Below are 23,925 nucleotides of genomic sequence, written 5' to 3'. Positions count from 1 at the left end.
CTCAGGAAAGGCAAAGGAACATTTTGCTGTCCTTATAACCAGCCAGCCCTAATGTTAATTCCTATTTCTGCACCCGGCTGCTTATTTGTGTGCCCCTGAGCAAATCCCTTCTCTTTGGGATGAGGGAGAAACTGCTCCAACGCTCCTCATGGTTTGTGGCCTTCGGAAGAGAGACCTACGTCAAGCTCCTTGTAAATCCCTGCTGCCCCCTCTGCCTACCATTCCTCATCGTCTTTGGAAAAGGCAGGGAGGATCTGGCCCAAGAGCAGTCATCTGAGTTCAAAAACTACAAGAACTTGACCCAAAAAGCTTGGGAAACGGAGCCTGAGAAATGGCTGAGTGGGAAAGTATTGGCACCAGCACTGGGATCACTGAGCAGCAATGCTCGGCCCCAGCTTTCCTCCTAAATATCACCAAGCAGCAAAGTTATTTGAAACAAAGACTTACATGAGTACATTTGAAAATAATTCAAGGTGCACATCTCTTCCTAAAGACAGCCTTTTTTTTTTTTTTATTTTAAAATTCTGCATCTGAAAACACAGTATGACAGAAAGCACTTATATACAACTGCAGTGTTTTTGGTATAATACAGTATTTAATACATCCATTTCTTATTCTGCAAAAAAATTTGCTTTGTTGGACAAAAAACCAAACTCCCATTGACAAAGAATACAGCTAAGGCACATTGTTTTCTGCTAAATGAAAGACAAAAGGGTGCAAAACCGGGTAGTGCAATAATTGCTGAGAATCACATTCTACTACAAGAAAAGCATTCTGACTTCGAACTTTGATTACTGGTCAATTTAAGACATTTCAATATCTCATAAAATACTCCTTTAAATAAATAGCAAAATATCTACATCTTTCAGTGTGTTCCATTTGAATTTCCAATTTTGTTTTAAACTTTGCTGTATATACATGGTTTTCTTTTTTCTTATTCAATAGCTTATAAAATATTTCTGTACAGTTTTATGCATATAATGATCTATAACAAAATAGTTATTTCTTAAAACTATATTACCACCAGTCTTTGAAAATGACAGAACAGGAATAACTTATTATGGACTATGTTAGGCAATACAAAAATCCAATCAACCCGAAACAAAACCAAAATGACAAAGTCAGAAAAGCCATTTCATTAACTCGAATTAATTATTTTTGTTTCACGAATCTTGTTGTCTCTGTAAACCCTTTTCAGTTGCCTTTGGGTTGTATCCGCATCTGAATACCGAAGCGGGACAGGATTTGGGATTCTTAAAAGCACTGCAGCCTGCCGGGAATATTGGGGGGACTGAAACAGGACACTTCTCCATGGACAAAAGTATTAAAGAAACCAAACAGATACAAGCCTTAGCAGAAATCCTTGGTTTCTGCTGATTTTGACAACCTTTGGATGAAACTCCAAAAGCCGGATTTTTGGAAACGCATTTATGAGTTTGATGATACAACCAGACTCCGTTTCCCATGTGCACTGTTAGATTCCCAACCATCACTCAAAATCTGGCCCCAAGTGGTGAAGTTCTTCAGATTTTCAGACCATACCATTGATAGATCCCAGCTACCAGTACAAACCTGAAAGGAATGCTACTACATCATGGCAACGTTACTCCAGAATTCGTCCTGTGCATCTGAGAGCAGTCTGCTCTGTTATAGTCTGAAGATAAATTAAAAGTTTTTAAGTTTGTACTTCGTAGGTAATTAAATCAACCTGCCTTATCTACAGTGAGTTGCAAAAGACAGAGCTCATAATTTCCTAAGGTTTGTACGAACATTTGAGCCTTCCTTTTGCCCAAAGGGAAGGTCATTTTCTTCCACTAAAGACTGCATTTGTAAGCAATTTCTATTGTATTTGTGAAGTGTAAGCTGACAGCAACACAACTGAGCTGTAATAGAAACCTCAAGGTGCCTTTTATTCCTTCCACAACAAACAGAAAAAGTGAGCGAGACACAAACACCACCAAATCCCTAACACAGTTTAAGGCCACATTTAGAAAGGATGAACGTAAGGCTTTCTGTGAGGGGCAACATGCTGGATGCCACAATGGGGACAGACACCGAGCGATCCAAAGCTGATCGGATTCACCCAAGGAAAAGCTGAAACAACATCCTAACTTTGGCCAGCAGGTCCGTGCCTTCTTTTGGGTGTAAGCAGGAAAATAAGATGAAATGCCATAGACATTCTCCTCCAGAATATTCCTAGCAAACTGAAGGTGCTCCCCTAGCGAGGTTGCTGTCTTCTCAGTCAAGGGTGTTAATTATAACAGAACCAAAGACAAGTCATTACAATATACAAATGCAGCGCGATGAACCGCGCCTAGAATCGTCACTCTGTTATCAGAGGCACCTGTACAGTATCTTGCTGTTTATTTGGCAAGGTTACAAGTAATACTTCTAGGTTTTAACAAAGTAGAAAGAGAATTTGCATAGATTGTACATTCAGTTCAAGGAGATTTCTGGTACCTTTTTTTGTTGTGATCAGGTAAACGTGTTTGCAGACACAGTGAGGTAGCAGCTGTGATAGCACCCATGAGCAAAAGAAGGTAACCAAGGCAGAAGCAAAGAGCAGAGCGGGACCTACGCACTACTGGTGGTATAAAGGAATAAAATCAACATGGTACCTGCAGTATCACATCACGAGGGTTAATTGCTGCTTAACTGGAGACAGCCTAATGCTGCCATGGCCCTTGGTGTGAGACCTTGTTAGCTCAATTCTGACCACACTCAGCCCGATTCTTCCTTCCCTCCCCGGCTGGCAGTGATGGTGTTCAAGGCCTGACTCTTCTACTCTGCACCTTCCAAGGGACTTACAGAGCTGAGCATTTGCTCACTCTTGAAGAGTCTACAGGAAAAAAGGTTATTTCCCTACAAATCCGTCCCGGTTGCCTTTAACCCTATTTCACATTTGTTTGGCTCCTCTAAGCCCAGCAGCAGGGCCTGCACTCAGCGGGGCTCAGCCGTGGTATTCCTGCTGCCAGAACTGCTGCTGGGCCCCATGGGGCCCGGCCTGTCCCCTCCATCACTGCTGGCCTGTCCCCTCCATCACTGCTGTCCTGTCCCCTCCATCACTGCTGGCCTGTCCCCTCCATCACTGCTGGCCTGTCCCTCCATCACTGCTGTCCTGTCCCCTCCATCACTGCTGTCCTGCCCCTCCATCACTGCTGGCCTGTCCCCTCCATCACTGCTGGCCTGTCCCTCCATCACTGCTGGCCTGTCCCTCCATCACTGCTGTCCTGCCCCTCCATCACTGCTGGCCTGTCCCTCCATCACTGCTGGCCTGTCCCCTCCATCACTGCTGGCCTGTCCCTCCATCACTGCTGTCCTGTCCCTCCATCACTCCTGCCCTCTCTGTGGCCACCAGCCCTGGAGCTGGCTTGGGAGAAGCCTGAAGGTTTGGTCTGGAAAGTTGTTTTTACATGATGTTTTCAATTGTCATTTAATACGGCTTTATTGTAATGTCCTATGAATCCTCAGGACTATCTTGGAAGCCTTGAATGGTTGAAATAAAAGCACATGTGGATCATTCGCTTTTCACAACCAGCCCGACGCAAGGGACAGCGAGAAATGCCGCTAACCACTTTCTTCCAGATCGGTCTTGCTCTGTTGCTGAAATAACCACACCTACTATTACATATATTAATGCCCCTGCCTGAAAATCAGGAAAAGGTCATCGCTATCACTCTTCCTGACTCCTTCACATACGTTAGTACTGCGCTGACCGAAGGCTGCTCTGAAAAGCGAACTTTTCTGATCTGCAGCTGGGGTTTGTGAAGAAGCCTGAGGGCTTTGGCTCACACAAGTACAAAACTTCCCACTCCATGGAAAGTGGTGGAGTTGGCCAAGGCTTCACGTGGCCAACTCCGCCAGCTTTGGGATCTGGGAAGACACGGAGGAGGGTGTGATAGCCGGCGGCAAGCTGGCAGGTCTCTGACAGCTGCGATGAAAGAGAACCAGGGAAATCAACACAAGCTGGTCTGCATTGCCTGGCCACAGTAAAAACATGGATCTTCTTTTCTTTTCTTTTTAACTGGGAAGTCGAAGCTGAGATCTCGTGGTATCAGCGTTTCTCAGCCTTGCGGTGCAGAAGCTGCTCAGTTTGGTCAAAGCCTTGTTGCAGCACAATTGTGTCAAACTTTGCATTGCAAAGTTTCAGCATCTTCTTTACCCTTCACCTCTCCCTTTGGTCAGGTTTAGAACATCCCAGTTCTGATTCACTGACTTCACTACTCTGTTCCCTTTAATTGTGGCTAAGAGTGATGGAGACTTCATTAGTATTGCAATTAGTGCTGTAGGAGATGGACAGAAGGTGAATACACGTTAGTTGGTCCTTTTGAAGGTGCTGCAGCATCACTGTTAATATGCTGTTAATTAAGTGCACATGCATTGTGCACTAAAGCCACTCCCTGGGAAAGGCAATTTGTAACACACGAATGCACATGCCCGATTTCTAGGCTCAGCAATAACGAAGGCTTAACAACAGAAATACAAACGGACTTCCCTGTATAACACTGGCTATCATGGAGAAATTGTTAAAATTCTTTGCTTGCTGAGAGCACAAAACATGAAGACATAATTTCAATTCTAAAAAAACCCCTGAATATCAGAAAATGAAAATAGAAATATTACTACTCAATGTCCAAATGTCATCAAATAAAGAATTAGACACATCTAAAAATAAACTGTCATTTGAGCTATTTCTATTAGCCTCAAGGTTTAACATTACCATACAAACAGGTTTGCATAACACTGACTGACTTTGGACATGATTCATTAAATCACATATGTAGATGTTCTGCATTTTGCCACATTCCCTTTCTGTGCCATACTGATTGATCACAGAAGTGTTACACGGCCACTGCACAGAACGGGCAGGGGATTTAAACGAGCAAAGCGCTACGCACAGAGGACAAATGTGTGCACATGGACATGCGCCCTCTCCCACGGGAAGGGATTTGGATCACAGCTGGTCTGCAGCTGGAGTCCCATTCAGCAAAGACTGGCCGGTGGGATTGGAAAAATAACACTTGCACACTCGAATGAAGATGCGTAACTTGCTTGTTTGGTACGAACTGTCAGCCCCTGCTCCGAATTCTCCTTTTCACCAAATGTAAGATCTGTGAAGTTATTCTCTTCTAACGATACCCAGCATCCAGCACAGGCTCCACGTGCCGGCGCGGCAGCAGCAGAACCGCCAGCAGGACGTCGGGCTGAGCAGCGCTACCAACATCGGCCTGGAGCAGCCCTGATCCCTCGGGCACAGTCTTGCTTGCCATGGTTTTTCTTCACACCTACAGCACTTTGTAACTCAGACATGGTGTCCCATATACAACTTCTGCAGCTGTGTCTGCATATTAATAGCTACAGTAGAGGTTGGCGTTTAGGTCTGAAACGCCACTGCCCCAACAAGATGTTGCAAACACGGCAGTTCATCCTTTAATGACTTCGAACATAGAGGGTTATTACTCACAGCACGCTGTCACACCTGTGACTAATGGTGGACTTGACTCTGAAGTCCTTACTCAGAACCAGCACTCTGTGGAAGTTTTGCCTGAGAAAGGACTTCAAGACCAGCCCCCTCAGTTTTACACCAGTTTTAACAGCAGTGCTGGCATTCCCAGCTTGCTACAAAACTTCTTCGTGCATATGCCTTTTGTCTTTCAGAAAACAAGCTAATATAAATTTTGGTTTGAGATATTTCAAACCAAGCATATAACATAAATAGATATATCAGCAACCCTTTGCTTTCTTTCCCCTTTTTTGTATTAAATGAAATAATTTGCACCTTACATTTTAAATCGTTAAAGTGGCAGATTTTCTTCTAACCACAAAAGATGGAATTGTTCCCACCTTCTGCTTGGTCTAGTCAATAATGAAAATTTACCAACAAAGCACTTTAAAACATTCTTGCTTAGGAATAAAAAAAGTATCAAATTTAAAACCCAAGTTATCTGCATGCGTGTGTGGGTGCGTCCTTATACTGATGTGCAAGACAGACTGAAGATTTTGCAACTACAATGAAGTCTTATTGAGAACAACCATGGCCCAGGACTGTTACCGTGTGCCCGCAATACGATGTTCTTCATTTCATCTGCAGGGCTTGAACCGTGCAGTTGCCACCACATCAGTGTGACTAAAGCCCTGGATTTCACAGTGAGGATTGAAGGTCCCCAGAAAATCTGAACTTCATGAAGGAATGTTAGATTAAAAACAAGCACTGTTAAAAAAACCCCTACTGAATAAGTAATAACACTGTGTTTCTATTATATAAACCTGCTGGCAACCCCAGTTTTAAACACGTCTCTAGGGCTGGTTGAAAAGCCGGACCATTAACGTGACTGAAGTATTTCAACCAGCTCTCGTTGCTACAAGCTTTACTAAAACTACGGCTCTTGTGACTGTCAAAATCAAGACAAAAAAACAAAGGGAGGTGTGAGGGGAGGAAGGCCTTTTCTTAATAAAGGCAGCTTCAGTTAGTAAGATAACATAATCAAGCTGCAAAAGCAGCACCTACTAATTAGTCATTGACTAAAACATAAATAATAAATACCTAAATTGTTCCTTCTATGCATCCATTTTCGTGCCAGATAAACATTTCAATGCTCTGCCTTAATGCCAGCACAGCTGACACCGCATTTTCAAGTCCAAAGCAAACTGCAAGTAGCTTTAAACCAATACTATGGAGAGAGATACGACAAGGCTCCGGGATCTGTGTGTTACGGTCATCTTGCAACTGTTGTTTAAAAGGGAATTCAACCTTTCTGTGAGATGTAATTATGGAATGATTTAAGGGTCTATTTCCCTCCTGATGTGGAGGCTTAACTCTCATGAGCAGAAAGTTAGCCATACCCACAGAAGGGTAAACAGATACCTTACTTTATTACATCAACAGGTTTTTTCCTAATTAACCCAAATAGCTTTTAATAGCCTTTTTGGGTTATGCTGTGAACAAGAGATTACCACAGCAACAACAACAACAAAGTGCATGTTTTATGCTAATGTAAAATGCATTAGTTGGAGATGAATTTGCATATAAAACCTAGATTTTAAAAAGTTCTTGGAATGTGAAAGAATATTTTTCCTACTGTAGAAAATGCAGCTTAAAATGATGCCTGTTAAAGAGAGGATGCAGCCTGCTAGAATTCTGAAGACAGGCAAGGGTAGAGTTTGTTGACAGAATAAAGCCTGAGCACTGAGAAACCCGGCACCGCTCTCCTTCCGTGAGCTGGCGACTGCCCGGCACAAGCCCAGGAGGACCCTCCTTCACGAAGAGCTGGCAGATCAAGGGAGGGAATTAGTGTTAAGACTTATTAGCTACTACTCAAATTAGGGAAAAAAATACGTCATTGCAGATTTAGGTCCCAACTCTACCATCTTACTGGTTCCGTGCAACTCCACCGCCTGAGAAAAAGCTCAGCCCAGCTCACGAGCAAAATGAGCAAAGGGTGTGAGCGGAGACCTCAGAACCCGGCCCCAACCTGCGCACACACACACACACGTGCTGTTCTGGAAGTCTGCAAAAACGCTTGGGTGCTGGTAGGCTTGGAAAAAAACCTGCAGATTTGAAAGGGCCGAAATCCAAAATGCTTCTTTGTTCTTTAGACTAATAATCATAGTACGCAGACCCTGAACATGACTGCATGAGACATAAAAGACTAATATAGCAAAACACTGGCCCCACTTAGAGTTTATCATGAAATTAATCTAAAAAATCTCTCAAAAGAATCTGAAAGTTTCTGCTTTTGCTCATTCACTCTATACTAGGATAACAACAGACATTAATTGAGTCCAGAATTACTTTGTGTTATTTAAAAAAAAAAAAAAGAAAAAAGTGTGAGGGCGAGTGAGGGTGTACCACAATTATTTTGTGTCCTGTGAGGTAATGCAGCCATGCAGGCTCTAGCCTGCAGTAACCAACCTCCCCAGGAAGCCTAAGTAGAAGGGCATTTTGCTGTGATTTATTCATGGTAGCAAAGTAATGAAAGCCTATGAAACAGCAGAGGTGCAGACAAATTTATTTTTAAAAACCACTTTTAGCAGCTGCTCCCTCACTGCCCTCTCCATGGCTTGCTGCTCCCGCTCTGGAAGCCGCAGGGGCGGCGGGCGCAGCAGCGCGCGGGTCCCAGGGGACGGCAGAGGCTGCGGAGCCCCCGAAGCTGCTCCCAACAGAGCCGATGGAGAGGGCAGTGCTAAAGGCCTTGTCAGGACTTTTTTTTTTTTTTTTTTTTTTTTAAATGAATTATATTGCAATAAGTAACAAAAAAATACAATGTTCCCTTAACTTTCTGAAATCTGGTGTGAGGTTCACATATGAGCAAGGTTAAATTCCCTTTTAAAAACCTATGCCGGAGGAGAGCGGAGCGGGTGCTACCTCAAGCGACCGTCGGGTTTGACGGGGCCCAGCTCAGATTTGGGGTCGGGGCTCAGGGAGCTCCAGGCTGTCTGAGCGCAGCCCTGCATGACGGGGCAGGCGGTGGGGCCGGTGCTGCAGATGTCCACGGCTGACCAGACGCTGCCCACCAGAGAGTCCACCCAGGCTTCCAGCCGGGCGCCCACCAGCCCCGCGTTCCTCTTGGCCTGGTCCAGCTGGGCGGCACTGATGGGGATATTCAGGACGGGGTTCAAGCCCTGGAAGCTCTGCTCCATGTAGGCGTTCTTTGGAGGCCCGCTGTGATACTTCATGGCTTCCTCTGGAAAGGCAGAAATAAACCCAAAAATTAGTGCACTAAAAAAACCCAAACAAACCATCATTATCTAAGGGTACAGCAAATGAAAAGGTCAAAGTTAGTGGTGGGCTACAGTCCGTTTCCTGGCATCGAGGACACACGGCATCCTGGGGACGAGTGGTGTGCTCACCTCCTCGGCTCCTGCTCCGTTACAGCTCCCAGCGCAGTGCTGACCCCCAGTGCTGCCTTAGCAGGGCAGAGCTCTGAGGCTTTAACACAGCGTTGTCCTTACCACGGTCATGTGAAACTGGCGTCCCCAGAGCTTTAGGACACCCAGGCAGGACACAGCTGTTCTGCACAGCAAAACAAAAACACAGGCCTGGCCTTAAGGGCGTCCCAGCTGTGAGCTCCTGTCTGTATAGAGAATCACAGAATGTCCTGAGTTGGGAGGGACCCCCACGGATCATGGAGCCCAACTCCTGTCCCTGCACAGGACACCCCACAGGTCACACCGTGTGTCTGAGGACGGTGTCCAGTCTCTTCTTGAACACTGTCAGGTTGGGGCCGTGACACCTCCCTGGGGAGCCTGTTCAGTGTCCAGCACCTCTGGGTGAAGAACCTTTTCCTCATGTCCAGCTGCCCCTCCCCTGGCACATGTTCCTGCCATTCCCTGGGTTCTGTCACTGTCACAGAGAGAAGAGCTCAGCCCTGCCCCTCCTGCTCCCCTGCTGAAGCTGCAGCCCCATGAGCTCTGCCCTCCGTCTCCTCTGCTCCAGGCTGAACAAACCCAGCGACTTCAGCCGCTCCTGTACCTGGAGCCTGAGCAACATGCAGCTCCCTCTCAGGAGAAACTTATCTTTCATTCATGAGAAGCTAATTTTGCCTCTTTCACTGCAGAAGCAGCCTGGGAGATAAGCCCTGTGCAGCTGAAGTCACCCCTGTGGGCACCCAGTGAAGGCTTTGGAATTAGGAACAGTTCAAGGGCGCTTGCTGTGAGAAGGCTGCTGATTCTCATCAGATCTTCAAGTGCTATCATTGGTTTGTCTAGGAGAAAGAGTCAAGATCTCACCCTGGTTTTTTTGCCTAAATGGATGAACCTTGCCCTGCTGTGGAAAAGTCACGACATTTGTTAGCTCAATCTGCCTCCGCAAACCAGCTGGTGCCATTCCTGGCACTGGAAGGGCAATGCCATGGCCTTGGACAGACCGGACCCAGTTAATGGAATGCGTGTGGCCCCAGCATCACTCCTGGACATGCTCCAGTCTTGCTGGGAAAGTGTTCTCTAATGACAGTTATATTTCAAGCCCTTGTGCCAAATAATGGATCGCAATCATCTCCCAGTGAAAGTTTTCGTTGCCTTGTGGTTGCTTTCCTTACAGTCACTCTTCTACCTCAGCAAAACGCAGCATGTTGCCCCAGGTATATAATATTGCAGTAAAATCATTGTCAGGCTGTAAGAATGCCTTCGAAGACCTCGAATTGGACACTGCGGGTCAGAGCACCCTCCTCGAAGGCTGGCTGACTTCCTAAGGCCTGAGAGCGGGACTGAGGTACTGCTCATGAACAATGGGACACTTGAAAAATCTTCACTGCGTGCCTCTTGGGAGGAAACGTTCAACCATTTCTTTCTGTTCTCAGTTGCCTTCCCGAGCATCCTTGCTGCGGCCAGAGAGCGCCTGGGGGCAAGAATTACATATTCACAGCTACGATTCCTTCCACATGTCCCTGCTGCTGCGCTGCAGCCTGATGCCGAGTCCTTTCTTCCACGCAGAGAACAGGATCTCAGGCACTGGCAATAAATTAGTACGTTATTTAGAGGGAAAAGGGACATTTAATTGGAGCTTTGCTGTTACATATGCAAAGTCTTTAATGTCAAATACTGTGCAAGTACTTTACTTCAGATGCCCAATTAAATTAGTTCAGCACATCTCCATCAGCATTATACATCACTTAATTGTTCCTGCATTTATCTGATCTCCTCTTTCTATTTTAAATGGTAAATATCCATGATAATCTCCAGTCAACATGAGTTTGTTCCATGCACATGTGTCAGAATTGTGCTCTGCCAGAGCACTGCAGTTTAAGAAACAGAACAACTACACGATTAAATTTCCTCCTTCGGAAGCAATTAACTATGGAAGACTGTTTGTCAACATATTAATTAAATAGCAACATTCCAAGTAAAAATCCCCAAACAAATAGGAGTTGGCATTACTAGCAGGATCATCTGATTGGAACGGGCAATTCAGAGCTTGTTGAATTAAAGCCTGTTGTGTGTGTGTGTGTGCAGCGCATGGAACAAGAGTGATCTTTTTTTCAGACAAATAACAGGATGAAACGGAACTTGCTCTTCTCTGGCTGAGCCTCGCATTTGTCCCAGGCTTCAGGACTTGGTGGATTATCAGGACTGGAAGGAATGAAACCTCCAGCGACTGCAGGACCCAGTGCTTAGCAACGCAGCAGTAGAGCAGCTTTTTCTCTGAATCTGTGACCCTTGTTGCTCAAGATCAGTGGGCTGCTTTCGCTAAAATAAGGGTGGTAACCTCAGCATCTTCAACGCATTTAAATTCCTCCAACTCTGCTACTGCTGTAATGGCGTGGGACACGCTGCGCTTCTCACACCAACACAGCACAAAGCCAGTGCCAGGCTCTGCTCTGAGCTGCTGCACGGCCAGGCTGTGAGCGGCTACAACAGCAACGGTGTGTGACAGGACTGCAGAAAAACAATATTGGAAAGGTCACACACGAGTATGAGCAGATAAGAAAAGGCTGCTGAGGACAGTACTAATGACAGAGCCCCAGGGAATGGCAGGAACATGTGCCAGGGGAGGGTCAGCTGGACACGAGGAAAAGGTTCTTCACGCAGAGGTGCTGGACACTGAACAGGCTCCCCAGGGAGGTGTCACAGCCCCAGCCTGACAGCGTTCAAGAAGAGACCGGACACCGTCCTCAGACACACGGTGTGACCTGCGGGGTTGTCATTGCAGGGACAGGAGTTGGACTCCATGATCCTTGGGGGTCCCTTCCAGCTCAGGACATTCTGTGATTCCAAAGGGAACTAAACACTGTTTCTCAGTGCGTTACAGTGAAAATGTGCTTCTTCAGTGTGAGACACATGATGACACCCTGACATGGCAGTGGCGGGGACTGCCTGGCCCCACGGCAGAACCAACACCCCACGTGAGGTGTCTGCACGTGCTATAAAGCAAGAGCCGGGTAACAGCAGCGTGAGTGCAGAGCTACGTGTACTCATTGAGAGGAAACGCTGAGGATTCAACCCAGAACCCTCTCCTGGACCCTCCAAGTCTTTGTTGAAAAGTTCACAAGAGAAAGTCAGAAGGATGCAGCTCATCCAAGCTGGGGCAGACATGGGGTGTTCTTCTTTGCATTAAAAGAAAAACCAAAGAGACTCAATCATGAGTCTATAACTTACTGGGTTGGGACAGGAGAAGGAAGAGTGTGGATCCCAAACACTGAAATACTGTCTAAGGAGAGGCTGGAGCTACTGGGCATGCCGTTAAAGCACTGATGCTTCGGTCCTTGCTCATGAAAAAATAATGAAAGAATGTAAGGCTTGCCCCTATGAAATGTGTCTTTAGACATTTAAATCTGTACAGTTAGAGCAACCAATTCAATATTAGCTGAACTGCAGACAGGAAGCCAGACTTTTTTTGCCAGCAAACACATCCAAATAGCCCTTTGACTTCAGGAGGGCATTTATCAATGCAAAATATATTCCACTGACTCTGAATTATAGCTTTAAAAAAATGAGTTATTTTTGTTCCTCATTTTTGTTTGCTCTTCACTCTGGAAGGGAACTTCATTTCTCAACTGACTTTTCTTAGTATAACTTCTTTGGTTACATACACAGCCTACAGTCAGCCGCATAGGCTGGGATTTCAGCATTTTTGTGGGGGTTTGTTCTTCATTTTGCAGGAAAAGCAAATGAGTTTAGACAGAGAGTGGGCTAAGGAATGAAAAAGTTAGTTACCTCGGTACACATTAAGGCGCTAGACCTGTTTTTTTAAAGCGACACAGCATGTACAGCTTTATTTCTTTACTTGAATTGTGTTGAAACCCTCTGGCAAAGAGGTAATTTTTTATTGACATTTTGTTTGTTTTCTCTTGCAGGAAACAAGACAGTGCTGCATTTGCTCATTGTGAAGCTAATCGACTCCTTGTCAACTGGATCTGAACTAAATTTCAAAGCAAATCCCCATCTTGAGGGTTTTTCTCAGAATGACGATTCCAGGGCACATCAACTCCTCTGCAGTCACGCGCCTGCCTGCTGCTATTACTGCGTTTATCAAGAACATGTCATGTTACCTCTGCTTAATTTAAAGAAATCACAGCAGTTCTGACACAAGTTGCCACCCACTTTATAATCCGTATAGACGCAATTAGAATTGATTGAGCCACTGCAAACAACCAACGGCAAAACAAGGTTTTCCCAGTATATACTTAATTAAAATGATCTATAAATATGGATTAGGTTAAAAGGCCTTTGAGATGCATGTGTGCACCGCGGCATGTCTGCCCGTGCCATCGAACCTTTAAAGCGGTGGCTGCAGCGAGAGGGCCCAGAGCAGAGACCAGTCGCTCTGTGTCCGGGGCGCGCGATCCAGCCAGGAACTGAACACCAAAGGATTCTCTTATTCACTGCCCTCCTTATTTGAAGGAAGAAGAATTTCATTTATTCATTCATTTATTTATTGTCAATCCAGTGTTCGGTATCAGCTTGAGGTTCAGGGGCTTTTTCTGTCCCAGAAGTGAATTTGCCTACTGGCTCAGAGTAACTTATCTATATTTAATGAAACGGGTACTACACATTAAACGCATGACGACTCATCATCGTCACTCCAGCTGGGAGATCGCTGTGGAACCTTTAGCATGCATATGAACTCAAATTTAAAGGATGAAATCGCTTTGGCTTTTCCTCTGCCCCTCTCGCGATCGCGCCTGGCACGAGTGCTGCTTCACTGGGCTTGGTAGGGCACGGGCGGGTGAGAACGCGGGGTGATGGGGATGCAGAGCCAACCTCTACTGAATTCACTCTTTTCATAGGAATTGACATCGACTTGGTGGCTTGGATTATAGTCTGTGAAGTCCTGGCTAAATGCTCTGAATTATACCTGCCGTTTGGCTCTGCCTCTCCAGTCCCCCCAGAAATCTGGCCTTGAGACCCTAAACTGCACTTAAATTCTGGCTGCCCAAAGCAGACAGTGAGAAACCCTCGTTCCTCTCTCGTACCACTGCTAGTGATCTTCCACTGATCTTCTCCCTGTTTTGGCTCCTCCACGTTCCGTTCCCTCTCTGTCTTGGCACGATTGAATCCCAGGGCATCCTGCTGGTCCCTGGCATCCCTCCTGTGTCCTGACGACAAGCACCGAGTACTTGGCTTTAACACGTATTTGGCCATAGGGTGAGAAACTCAAAATCACCATTTAGAAGAAGAATAAAACAGAATCTGGCTGTGCAGGATGTAGGGGGAATGAGACACTGGTGGAGCAAGGGAACCTGATTTCTCCAAATGATTTCTCTCACAAATTCACTTCATTTCTTTCCTTTCATTTTTTTCATTCTCCAACCAGGCAAGTACTTGAAGGCGCTCTCGAGCCAGAGGATCTGCTGAAAACAGATCTGATCAGTGACACAACTCAGACTAAGGAAAACAGACACAGATTTGGATGACTGGAGGGGAAAGAGGAGCAAGAAAGAATAACATTAGATTCAAGACTTTCCACTGAAATAGCTTTGGAAGTCTCATTTACAGTGGAAATACCCCAGACCTCCCAGTGTACTCAGTAATTCCATGTGAGATCTGATCTCTTACAGATTCAGGTCTGGAAAAGGTCAACGAATCTGTGTTTTTAGAACGATTCACATTCTCTCAGTTATGCACACCTGGACACGATATCAAAGAAAATACCTGCTCTTCATTTTCCTTTATGGTTTTACTTGTGTGCACAGCCAAAATTAATTAATAAATGGGAAAAGAAAAATGACTAAACTAGCTGCATATGCTGTTTTTATAAACTGCTAAATGAAACATCCTTGCTGGTAGCTGTCCCATGATTAATTTTTTTATTTTGAATTGTAATAATGAATTTTGAGAGTCATGATGCAGGAACAAACACATTTTCCTTGGATTATTTAAAAGAGGAGCAAGTGGCTCCCTTCATGATGCTGGGAAACCAAAAGTGACTTTTCCTTGTTGTGCTCTGCACTGAGGTGATGTGTAGGTAAGTCATGATTTAGAAAATTCAGTGATTGGTGTCGTGTCCACGCTCTCAAGATACAAGATTCTAGTGGTGCAAACTCTTTTTAGAACGGCACAAACAAATGAGACACAAGACCAAGGACAGATTTTTAGGTATGTAACTATGTGGAATCCAGTTTCTACATCTGGAATACGAGACAGAGGGGGCTGAATCGTTAGCAAGCAAATGACATGCAAAGTGGTATGAAATGTATCAGTCATGCAAAAAGCTTTGGAGTAGCAAATTACTTTCCAGGGTAATCTCTCTGACAAGAGCTATAGCCTTTTTTTTTTGGTGTGTGTGGGGGAACAGGTGTGCAGAGCAGAGAGGATGGTTGGAAGAACAATATCCCTAATAAAACACACTCCCTTTTCTGCAGACAACTCCTGGCTAAGTGTCTGATGTATGCTTTATTTTCAGTGTTAAGACAATAACACTATTCCTTCATTTTAGAAGATTTTTGGCAGCTTTCGCATTGTTTACAACAGCAACAGAAATTGGTTTTTTAGAAGTTCTAATTCTTCTGTCATACTCTCCCAATGCCTTTATTTGGCACAGAAAAATATATTTAAATAATAAAGTGGTGACAAACTGACAAAAGCTGGAAATCAAAGCTGAATGACAATTGCCTGCACAGAGCATAATAGTGTCACTGAGACAGAAAGCCTTAAAAAACCCAAACAACAGGAATTTGCATTGTAAATACAATTCTAACTACAGTGGAGTGTCACTGTCTGCCCCTGTAATTAATTTTCTTCTTTAACTTCATGCCTCAGACATCTGGAGATTATACATCACATCATCAGTAGCAGATCACTCCTCAGGCTTTTTTCCTAGATAATATTGTTCCCAAGCTTTATATGTCATTCCTATAGTAGATTCTAGTTACCATATGAATCAACAGGGCTCTTCAACAAAATATACGAGCTAGTTCCTCTCCCAGCGTATTGATGGGCAAGAGAAAGTAACACTAATTTCCGTGGAATTATTCCAGGTTCAGAGTTTGGACCAAAGGGATTTTTGCCTTTCCACCATGAAGTGTGGGCTCATGGCTGAAGTCTGAGACAAGCTTAAGTGTCCACAGGGCTCTCACCTTATAGGGAAAAGTGGCAAGGTTGCTGGCTACACACCACATTTTCCATCCAGTTTATGCCTTAACTGTTAAATTAGCAAAGAACATGGAATTCATTAATTTCCAGGAGACGAGTCAGTAACAGCTGCGTTCAGAAGTAGGTTGCCTCAAACTTTAAAAATGCATTCCTTCTACACGTGGTGTTGCTTCACAATTTTTCATTGCCTATTAGCTAATAACAGCAGCAGGTTGGTGGTGGTTTAGTTTCTGCTTAAGAAACGATGCCACCAAATGTTAGAAGAAGAAATCAGTAAGTTTGCTCTTGTGCTGGGAAATGTGTCGAATCAAACTCCTGTGGAGCAAGATAAGGGCTGCATTAGCTCCCAGCAGTTGTCTGGTGGTGTTTGCATTACAGAAGCAGCACGTTATGCTGGAAGGTAAATGTCTGACTCAGTTTATTTGCTGCCTTGTCAGGAAGAACTTCTGAAAACTTCGTAGGATCATTCATGTACCTCGCAAATTTAAGATGTCTGAAGTTCCGAATATTGATACTGGGCAGATGGAAGCGCTTGCGCATGTTACGAAGAATGGTAAAGATATTCACAGCAACAAACTTGTTTTGATCTTACTGAACAAGGAAACAAGTGTGGCTGCAAAATCTTCTCTCTTGTCCCAGCCCGGTGTCCCGGGCACTGCGGAGGACCCGAGCAAACCGCTGCGGGATGCCCGGGAATGACCTCTGCATTTGGAGGGCTTGGGGCTGCCGTAGCAGGGAAGAAAAAAGGTTTCTTTCTAAAAAATGTCAGCGTGGGTCTGATAGCTTACTTACTGGGATCGCCACGTCCATAGATATTTCTGCAACACAACTGCTTGGCACGTACGGAGCAGGTTTTGGCAGGTATGAGGCAACAATGAATGCCTGGACCTGACAGTGTGTCAGGTGAGCTCTGGCCTTGGGGAATTGTACCTAATTCAGCATTTTGTGTATTAATGCTTTCATCATTAAACACACAGACTTTGTCAAGATAACCGTTTAAACATCTGTAGCTCTTCACAAGCAAATGTGAATGAAAAGCACCAGAGAAAGGACCATTTTTCTTTCTGTTTCTAAATGATGGCTTTTACGATAGCTGTTAGATTATTGAGAGTCTGAAGTCCTCTGGATTCTGAACTGTGCATATTTTAAAGATATAAATAGCATTTTGTTCAAAGTGTCTGTGTTTTACAGACTGGATAGAGACACTTCCGCTTGTTGGAATGCAACAATTTCTTCTGATTTAGTATTTATAAAATTCCTTTCTTTTCTCCTTTTCCAGTGTAGTGCTACTTCATTTTTAACAGCAGCATTTACAGTGAACACAGACACCATAACTGTATTATTCCAGTACCAAATAACAAAACTTACCTTGTTTGATAGGCTGCCGATTAGAGAAGGTGAGGGGAGTAACGAGGAATTTGGTTTCAGCTACCTGTACCCAGTGGTGCAGAATTTTTATTGTCCAGACACCAGGTCGCAGGGGCAAATTCAAAGGTGGTTTGTAGTGAGTAAATTCGGCACTGGATTCAATAAGAATATCGTACGTCGCTGCGATTACATTAACAGGATCCACCCAGATGACAGTGACGGTGACGTTGGGGCCCTTTCCCCATTTCTGCATGCCAACTGGCTCATCCATCGGCCCGAGGAGTCCTCCGAAATTCCGGAAAAGCCTTTCCTTGGCGTCCCATTCGGTGCCAATCTGAAATGGAAGACCACATTGCTGCTAACATCATCTCTGTGAGCACCTAAGACTCTTCCGTCAAATAAGGGCTCTCAAGACACACAGATCATATTTCTCTAATGGCATGAATTATGCATACATATAAAGGCTGATGGCAACACAGCCTAAGATTGTAATGTGTACACAAATTGTGAGTTGACCTTGAATGCAAGTCTGTTTTTTTTGGTCTGATTTTTTGATTGATATAAAGTTTTTCTAGAGCAGGTCTCCTTTTCCTCCATGTGGAAGCAGTCAATAAAGGACCACGCCTGGTGACTGGACACAGGCTACGCATAGAAAAAAATATGACCCATCATCTCCCGGATCATGAAGATGTATTACACATTTGAGAGATGGACCCTGAGGTAGAGACCTACCCAGTTCCCGCTAAGACCAAGGACGAGGCTTTTGCTGACTTTAGGACCGTCCTTTACTGCAGTCTATCCATGAGATGCTGCCTCCTTGCACTCCCTGCCTGCCTGATGTGGGAAGTGATTTCTGGTAAACTCTTTTCTTACTGTCATAATAGCGACATTGTTTTTTATTTACTCACTAACGAACAGTAAAGCAGCTGATTTACAATCTAGTGTAAATATTTAATGGACCTTTCTTTTTCCTAGCAGCTTTCATATTTCAATGCTCTCTATATGAATTTTAATGGTTTGCCTGTAACCCATGGGATGATACAAACTTACAAGCTATTGTCATTAACACTTGCACACTACTGAAAATAAGCATCTTTAAGCAGATAGCATGAAAGTCTAGTAACTGGCCTTCTTAGGCCAGCTGAAAGACTTTTTGCTATCCCAGCACTACATCTAGTTTGTGTTTATGAGGCTGACCATTAACAAGTTACTTCCATCGGTTCTCAAGAAGGCATCCTGGTGGACCACAGTACTGAAGGCTGCATATTTGCTTCTGGAGGAAGTGCCCGGCTCACTTGTCCCATGAGGTCCTGTTCCTATGACATCTAATAAAAAGCGATCAATATCGAACACAAAAAGATTGGAGGGACCCCATTTGAAGTGAAGAACAGGAGAACCCCTGGCTCCTTTTGGCAAGCAGACATCTGATGTCATTCCTTGGAGAGACAGAGATGTTTTGTCCAGCCTGGTTCTGAAAGTCCTCCTAGTCCTTCAGGTTTTCTTTGGCCTTAATCTCCACACAAACAGTGCCCATGACCTAAAAGTTCATTTGTTTCCTGTACGGAGACCATGGGATTCTCTCCAGCGGCCCAGGCGCACACAGACAGGGTCCTCTCTTTCAGCATATGTGGATATTAGAGATTTCTCCAACACACAACTGTCCTTGTCCCCAGTCTTCACCTTGCACGGGCATGGTCAGCACCCGCTTTCCTGAAAGCACAACTACTAATTGTAGCTCGTTTGCTTCAGAGATTTTTCTTCTAGATTTCATCTCATTTGATGAGAATAAGCGGCTCCAATATAATGCCAAAATCCCCTCAAATCCATAAAACATAACAATTACTTGATGCCCAGTACCACTGACACCTGAACTGGAAACTGTCCAGTCTGCAATCTCTTCTAAATAAATCACTGTGCCTGGCAGACAAATTACAGGAGGACTGCAAGCAAAAAGCTACAAGGCCAGAGAATAAAAACCTACCATCCTAAATTCATCTGTCATCATACAGATTCCTCCTACTGGACCATGACACTGCAGAATATGAGACAAAATGAGCCTTCCACTGCTCTGCAATCAACTTGGCAGAATCACTGGTATTTCAGAGGTATTTCACCTGGCGCACCAACTAATCGGACCAGACAGCACAGCCCAGATATCAGACCCGAGCACGGACTGCCTGAGGAGCTGTCGGTACGGACTCTCCCAACTGACTGAATCTGTATGGAAATAAGATCAGAAAGAAAATTTCCTGACCAGATCTTATTATCTACTCTGCCAACCTTCACTGAGTGCGGCCGTGTCACACCTACCAGAGCTCAAGGGACCTGGAAATAACAAAGCCACAACATGCGAAACAAATCTACAACCCTCCCAGGCAAAGAAAACCCTATAAGGAAGATTCTTCCACCATATTTGTTATTTCTTATTGAAGAAATCCTTGACGAAAGCTTACTTCATCCTCAAAAATTAAACACTCATCCCCAACATCCAATGGTTTCCCCCTCTTCAGTCTCTCATCTCTGGGAAAAGAAACCAGGCAGTGACAATCCCTTTGCTCCAGCCTCCCGGTGACACGGTCTAGACCAGGCTGCACAGAAATGTTGAGAAGTGTTCACATGCGGAAGTTTCTTAGAGTGGTGCGTAGAAGAGTGCAGAAGTGCTTCTGGGGAAAAATTCTAACACGATTGTTGGCTGGGTGTTAAGTTTTGTCCAGGCATGTTATTGGGTTCCCTAACGTAAACCAAAAGCCGGGAGATGAGGGGAAGGAAGGGACAGAGAATCACAGAATGTCCTGAGTTGGGAGGGACCCCCAAGGATCATGGAGCCCAACTCCTGTCCCTGCACAGGACACCCCACAGGTCACACCGTGTGTCTGAGGACGGTGTCCAGGCTCTTCTTGAACACTGTCAGGTTGGGGCCGGGACACCTCCCTGGGGAGCCTGTTCAGTGTCCAGCACCTCTGGGTGAAGAACCTTTTCCTCGTGTCCAGCTGCCCCTCCCCTGGCACATGTTCCTGCCATTCCCTGGGTTCTGTCACTGTCACAGAGAGAAGAGCTCAGCCCTGCCCCTCCTGCTCCCCTGCTGAAGCTGCAGCCCCATGAGCTCTGCCCTCCGTCTCCTCTGCTCCAGCTGAACAAACCCAGGGACTTCAGCCGCTCCTCATACGGCTTCCCCTCCAAACCCTTCACCAACTTCGCAGCCTCCTCTGGACACTCCAGTAGCTGGTGGCAATCGCTTCCCGCGAGAGCCTGTCACACCAGCGCTGTCACACCACGCACACTGTCAGGGTGTGCAGGTCCATGAAAACAACAGCATAGGAACAGCAAGAAAACGCTACCACGGAGCAGGCCCTGGGCAACACAAAGACAAGGGACCCGGGCACCCTGTGACGCCCTGAGCTGGGCCCCGGCCCAGGCCGAGGTGCTGACGCCGCTCGGGGCCTGCACTGCGGGCAGGGGGCTGCACCAGCTCTTTATGTGACCTGCGCCTTCTGCCCACGGGGGACACACCTTCCCGTGCTGCATCCCTTCCTCACGCGACAAGCTGGTTTTAGAAGCACAGTATTTTAAAAGGGAATTTTACTCAAAGCATTAGTTAGAGGTTTACACCTCTTCCCTTGAACTCTGCACAGCTGAGTTCCCAGCACTGAGATGTCTGATTTTACACACCAAGAGATACTACAGTCCTATAATATTTTTCATAGCCCCTTAAAACATTGTAAGCAGGCTTTCACTTTCAAATGGAATACACAAAGCATGGGATGGAATCAAGCAGTAACGAATATCTGATGAATTATGAAGGGATGTGGCACAGAAACTGACATTTTCCACATCATTATTTTAATCACCATGATTTTGAGCTTCAAGAGCAGGCACTGTGCACAGGGTACGTTTTAAAGGCTGGAACTCTCTCATTGGCTTAAAATTCCTGTTTCTATCTATGTTCAGTCCCAAGATAAAATTTTCCCAAGATAAATTATGCCTTGATTATGGGTTTGTGTCTCATTGCTCACCACAAACAGGACCATTAGGTTCACACAATGCACACTAATTGCCTGCCACCTAGTTTATTTTATTCTCTGTGATGAATCACAAGTCTTAACGAGACCAGAAATGAACTCAGTGTTCAACTGATATAGGCTGAGACTTTTAGTACCGTACAGCAAATCTGTCTTCTGCCCTCCATGTAACAGTTGTCACGAACCCGGGCTGGTAGGACACATACTGTGTGCATGGTGCACAAGCCAAGTTTGGGAGGTATGGGAGTTTCATGCTTGGAAATCGTGTCTCTTGGATTTCCTGCAAGTTTACTTTATTTTACTCAGCCCAGCCGGCTGATTTTTCCCACTTGTCTTTACATGGCGTGTGGTGAAATCTGCTACTCAAGAAGCAAAGTCCGAGAAGCGAACTGAAGGAGCCGAGGGCAGGACGGGTTGACTGGAGAGATCCCGTTGTCCCCGCTACAACGTCAGGTGTGCATCAGGGTCACAAAGATTTGCGAGCAGATCTAATGCAGTGTATTTGTGCTCTTCCTGCTGGCCACGGTGGTGGGAGCTGGGAGGGGAAGAAAGCTCCCAGCAAAAAAGGCCCCATTCAGTTTTAAATTTCTTCCAGATCGTGGGGTGAAATTTGTTGAAAAACCAGCAGTTATATGTCCCGAGCACAAATCTTAAGTTTGTTTTCTGGTGCTTAGCCTGCGAACACTGATGCCCTCAACTTAGCTGAACTACTAGTGGTGTTTTAATAAGCAGCAGCAGATCAGAGGGTTTGCAGCCACACCGAAGCCAAAGAGCTTAATGCTGGATTTATACCAGGGTAACTGAGAGAATAATTTGGCTTTGAGGCAGAGATGCCTGCAGGCCAAGGGAGGGCAGAAAGTAAAATAAACAATTAAGAAATTATTAAATCATTTACTTTGTACCTCCTGGGCTTTTAAAATACAAATCATCTATGAAAGGAGAGGACAATTAAAGAGTTCAGGTGAGAAACGATAATGAAAACAAGTAAGCAGCCACCAAAACGCTTTTTGCATGTTCCAAATGGAAGAAAATGTTTCCTTAGCCTGAAAAAAGCTGAGCAGCGACTAAATCCATCCCACGCTTTGCACTCGCGCGGCTTCACCGCAGCAGCAGTTCCTACAGGGCTGCTGCCCACCAGCCGTGGGCTCGGCGGCTGGAAGGCTCATCATCTAAATGTTTTTATTTGAGTTCTTGAATACTGAGATCAATGTATTTCTTTCCATTATACAATCAGAATAAACTCTTCCAGCTGCCAGCCCGGTTGCTTTCAAAAGAAGGACCCAGAGCAGGCCTCAGGACAAAAGTGAGATTAAAAGTACCAAGTAAACAGCAGAAATACTCCTACAAATCACAAGAACTAAAGCTTGTATGACCACTTATCACTGCATGAAATGGCAAGCCTACCATCGGACACATTGATAAATGAAACACACTTTCCATCCATCTCTTTAATGGCACATTAGTGTCATGGATTTGCCATGCACACCAAAACACTGAACCCTGCCTAGGCATTTCTTAATTGCTCAAGAAGATGGTAATTTATTGACTTGGCAATAATAACTGGAACACATTTGTTCAATCAATTTTATACCTTAATTGAAATTTGTGGCTTAACAAGAAAAATAATGAAATTAACTGCTCAGACAGTTATACCTTTAAAACAGAACAGACATGTCGGGTTCTATTAGTGGTCAAATTCCCTAATATGTTTTAGGGTATATTTTTTACACTTTATGTCAGATACTGAGACGAATTCCTAGAAGAAATAACCGGATTTGTGGGAGATCTCAGCCACTGCTGTGAGAATTTTCTCTTTTGTGTTACAACATCAATATTCTGCTCACATGTGGCATTGGTGCCCATCACTAATTTTAGGAGGGTTTTCTCAGCGTACTCTCCAGAGGAATGCTTATCACATCCCCGTTCACATCTGGAGCTGCAGAAACATAGTATTTTTCCCAGCTATCTCTCACAGCACAGACAAAAATCACAGTCACAAAACTTTGAAGTTTCTGAACCCCTTTTACAACAATGAATGCCTTCAGGTTGTTCTTAAAACACAAGGGAGGAATGCAAGAAGTGAGAGGTGACCACAGATCTGAACTGGCAACAGTATTGCATTCCACAAAGGGGATGTGCATTATCTAGAAAGCCATTCTCACCTAGAAATTACACGGGAATAGTTTCCAAAGGCTGCTGAATCAGTGTGCAATCTCTCCAGAGGATGTGACATTGTGCATGGCTGGCTACGAATGCTTACCTCTGAGAACTGCAACCGTCCAAAATCGCTCGGTGGGCTTGCGATCTTAAAGACTTTCTTTGGCATCACCCACGTTTCCAAAGTTTCTAGTTTACTGACAGCCAGATTAGTCGCGTGGTGTCTGATTAGGAAGCCTTGGAAACGGTCAGCAAGGAAGTAAATGTGGACGGAAACTGGATGGCCCATAGGGTAGTATCTGTAAAACAGTATACGCTCATCAGGAACACAAGAGAGACAAGAAATTGCCAT

The 23,925-nt window shown here is 44.9% G+C and overlaps 1 protein-coding gene across 1 annotated transcript in view; it reads right to left on the bottom strand.

Moving 5' to 3' along the window:
* Window positions 1-509: 509 nt before the first annotated feature.
* XYLT1 (xylosyltransferase 1) overlaps window positions 510-23,925 on the bottom strand; it is a 205,149-nt gene continuing 181,733 nt past the window's right edge. The window contains exons 9-11 of the mRNA XM_065644733.1: window positions 23,677-23,872; window positions 17,398-17,731; window positions 510-8,684 (exon numbers count right to left, since the gene is read on the bottom strand). Of these exons, the coding sequence (XP_065500805.1) occupies window positions 8,362-8,684; window positions 17,398-17,731; window positions 23,677-23,872 (853 nt within the window). The 3' untranslated portion in view covers window positions 510-8,361. The remainder of the gene's footprint in view (window positions 8,685-17,397; window positions 17,732-23,676; window positions 23,873-23,925) is intronic.

This window comes from Caloenas nicobarica, chromosome 14 (assembly GCF_036013445.1).
Source record: "Caloenas nicobarica isolate bCalNic1 chromosome 14, bCalNic1.hap1, whole genome shotgun sequence".
Taxonomy (NCBI): Eukaryota; Metazoa; Chordata; class Aves; order Columbiformes; family Columbidae; genus Caloenas; species Caloenas nicobarica.
The sequence above is the reverse complement of the archived record's forward strand: the minus strand, read 5'-3'. Positions and strand labels throughout refer to the sequence as shown.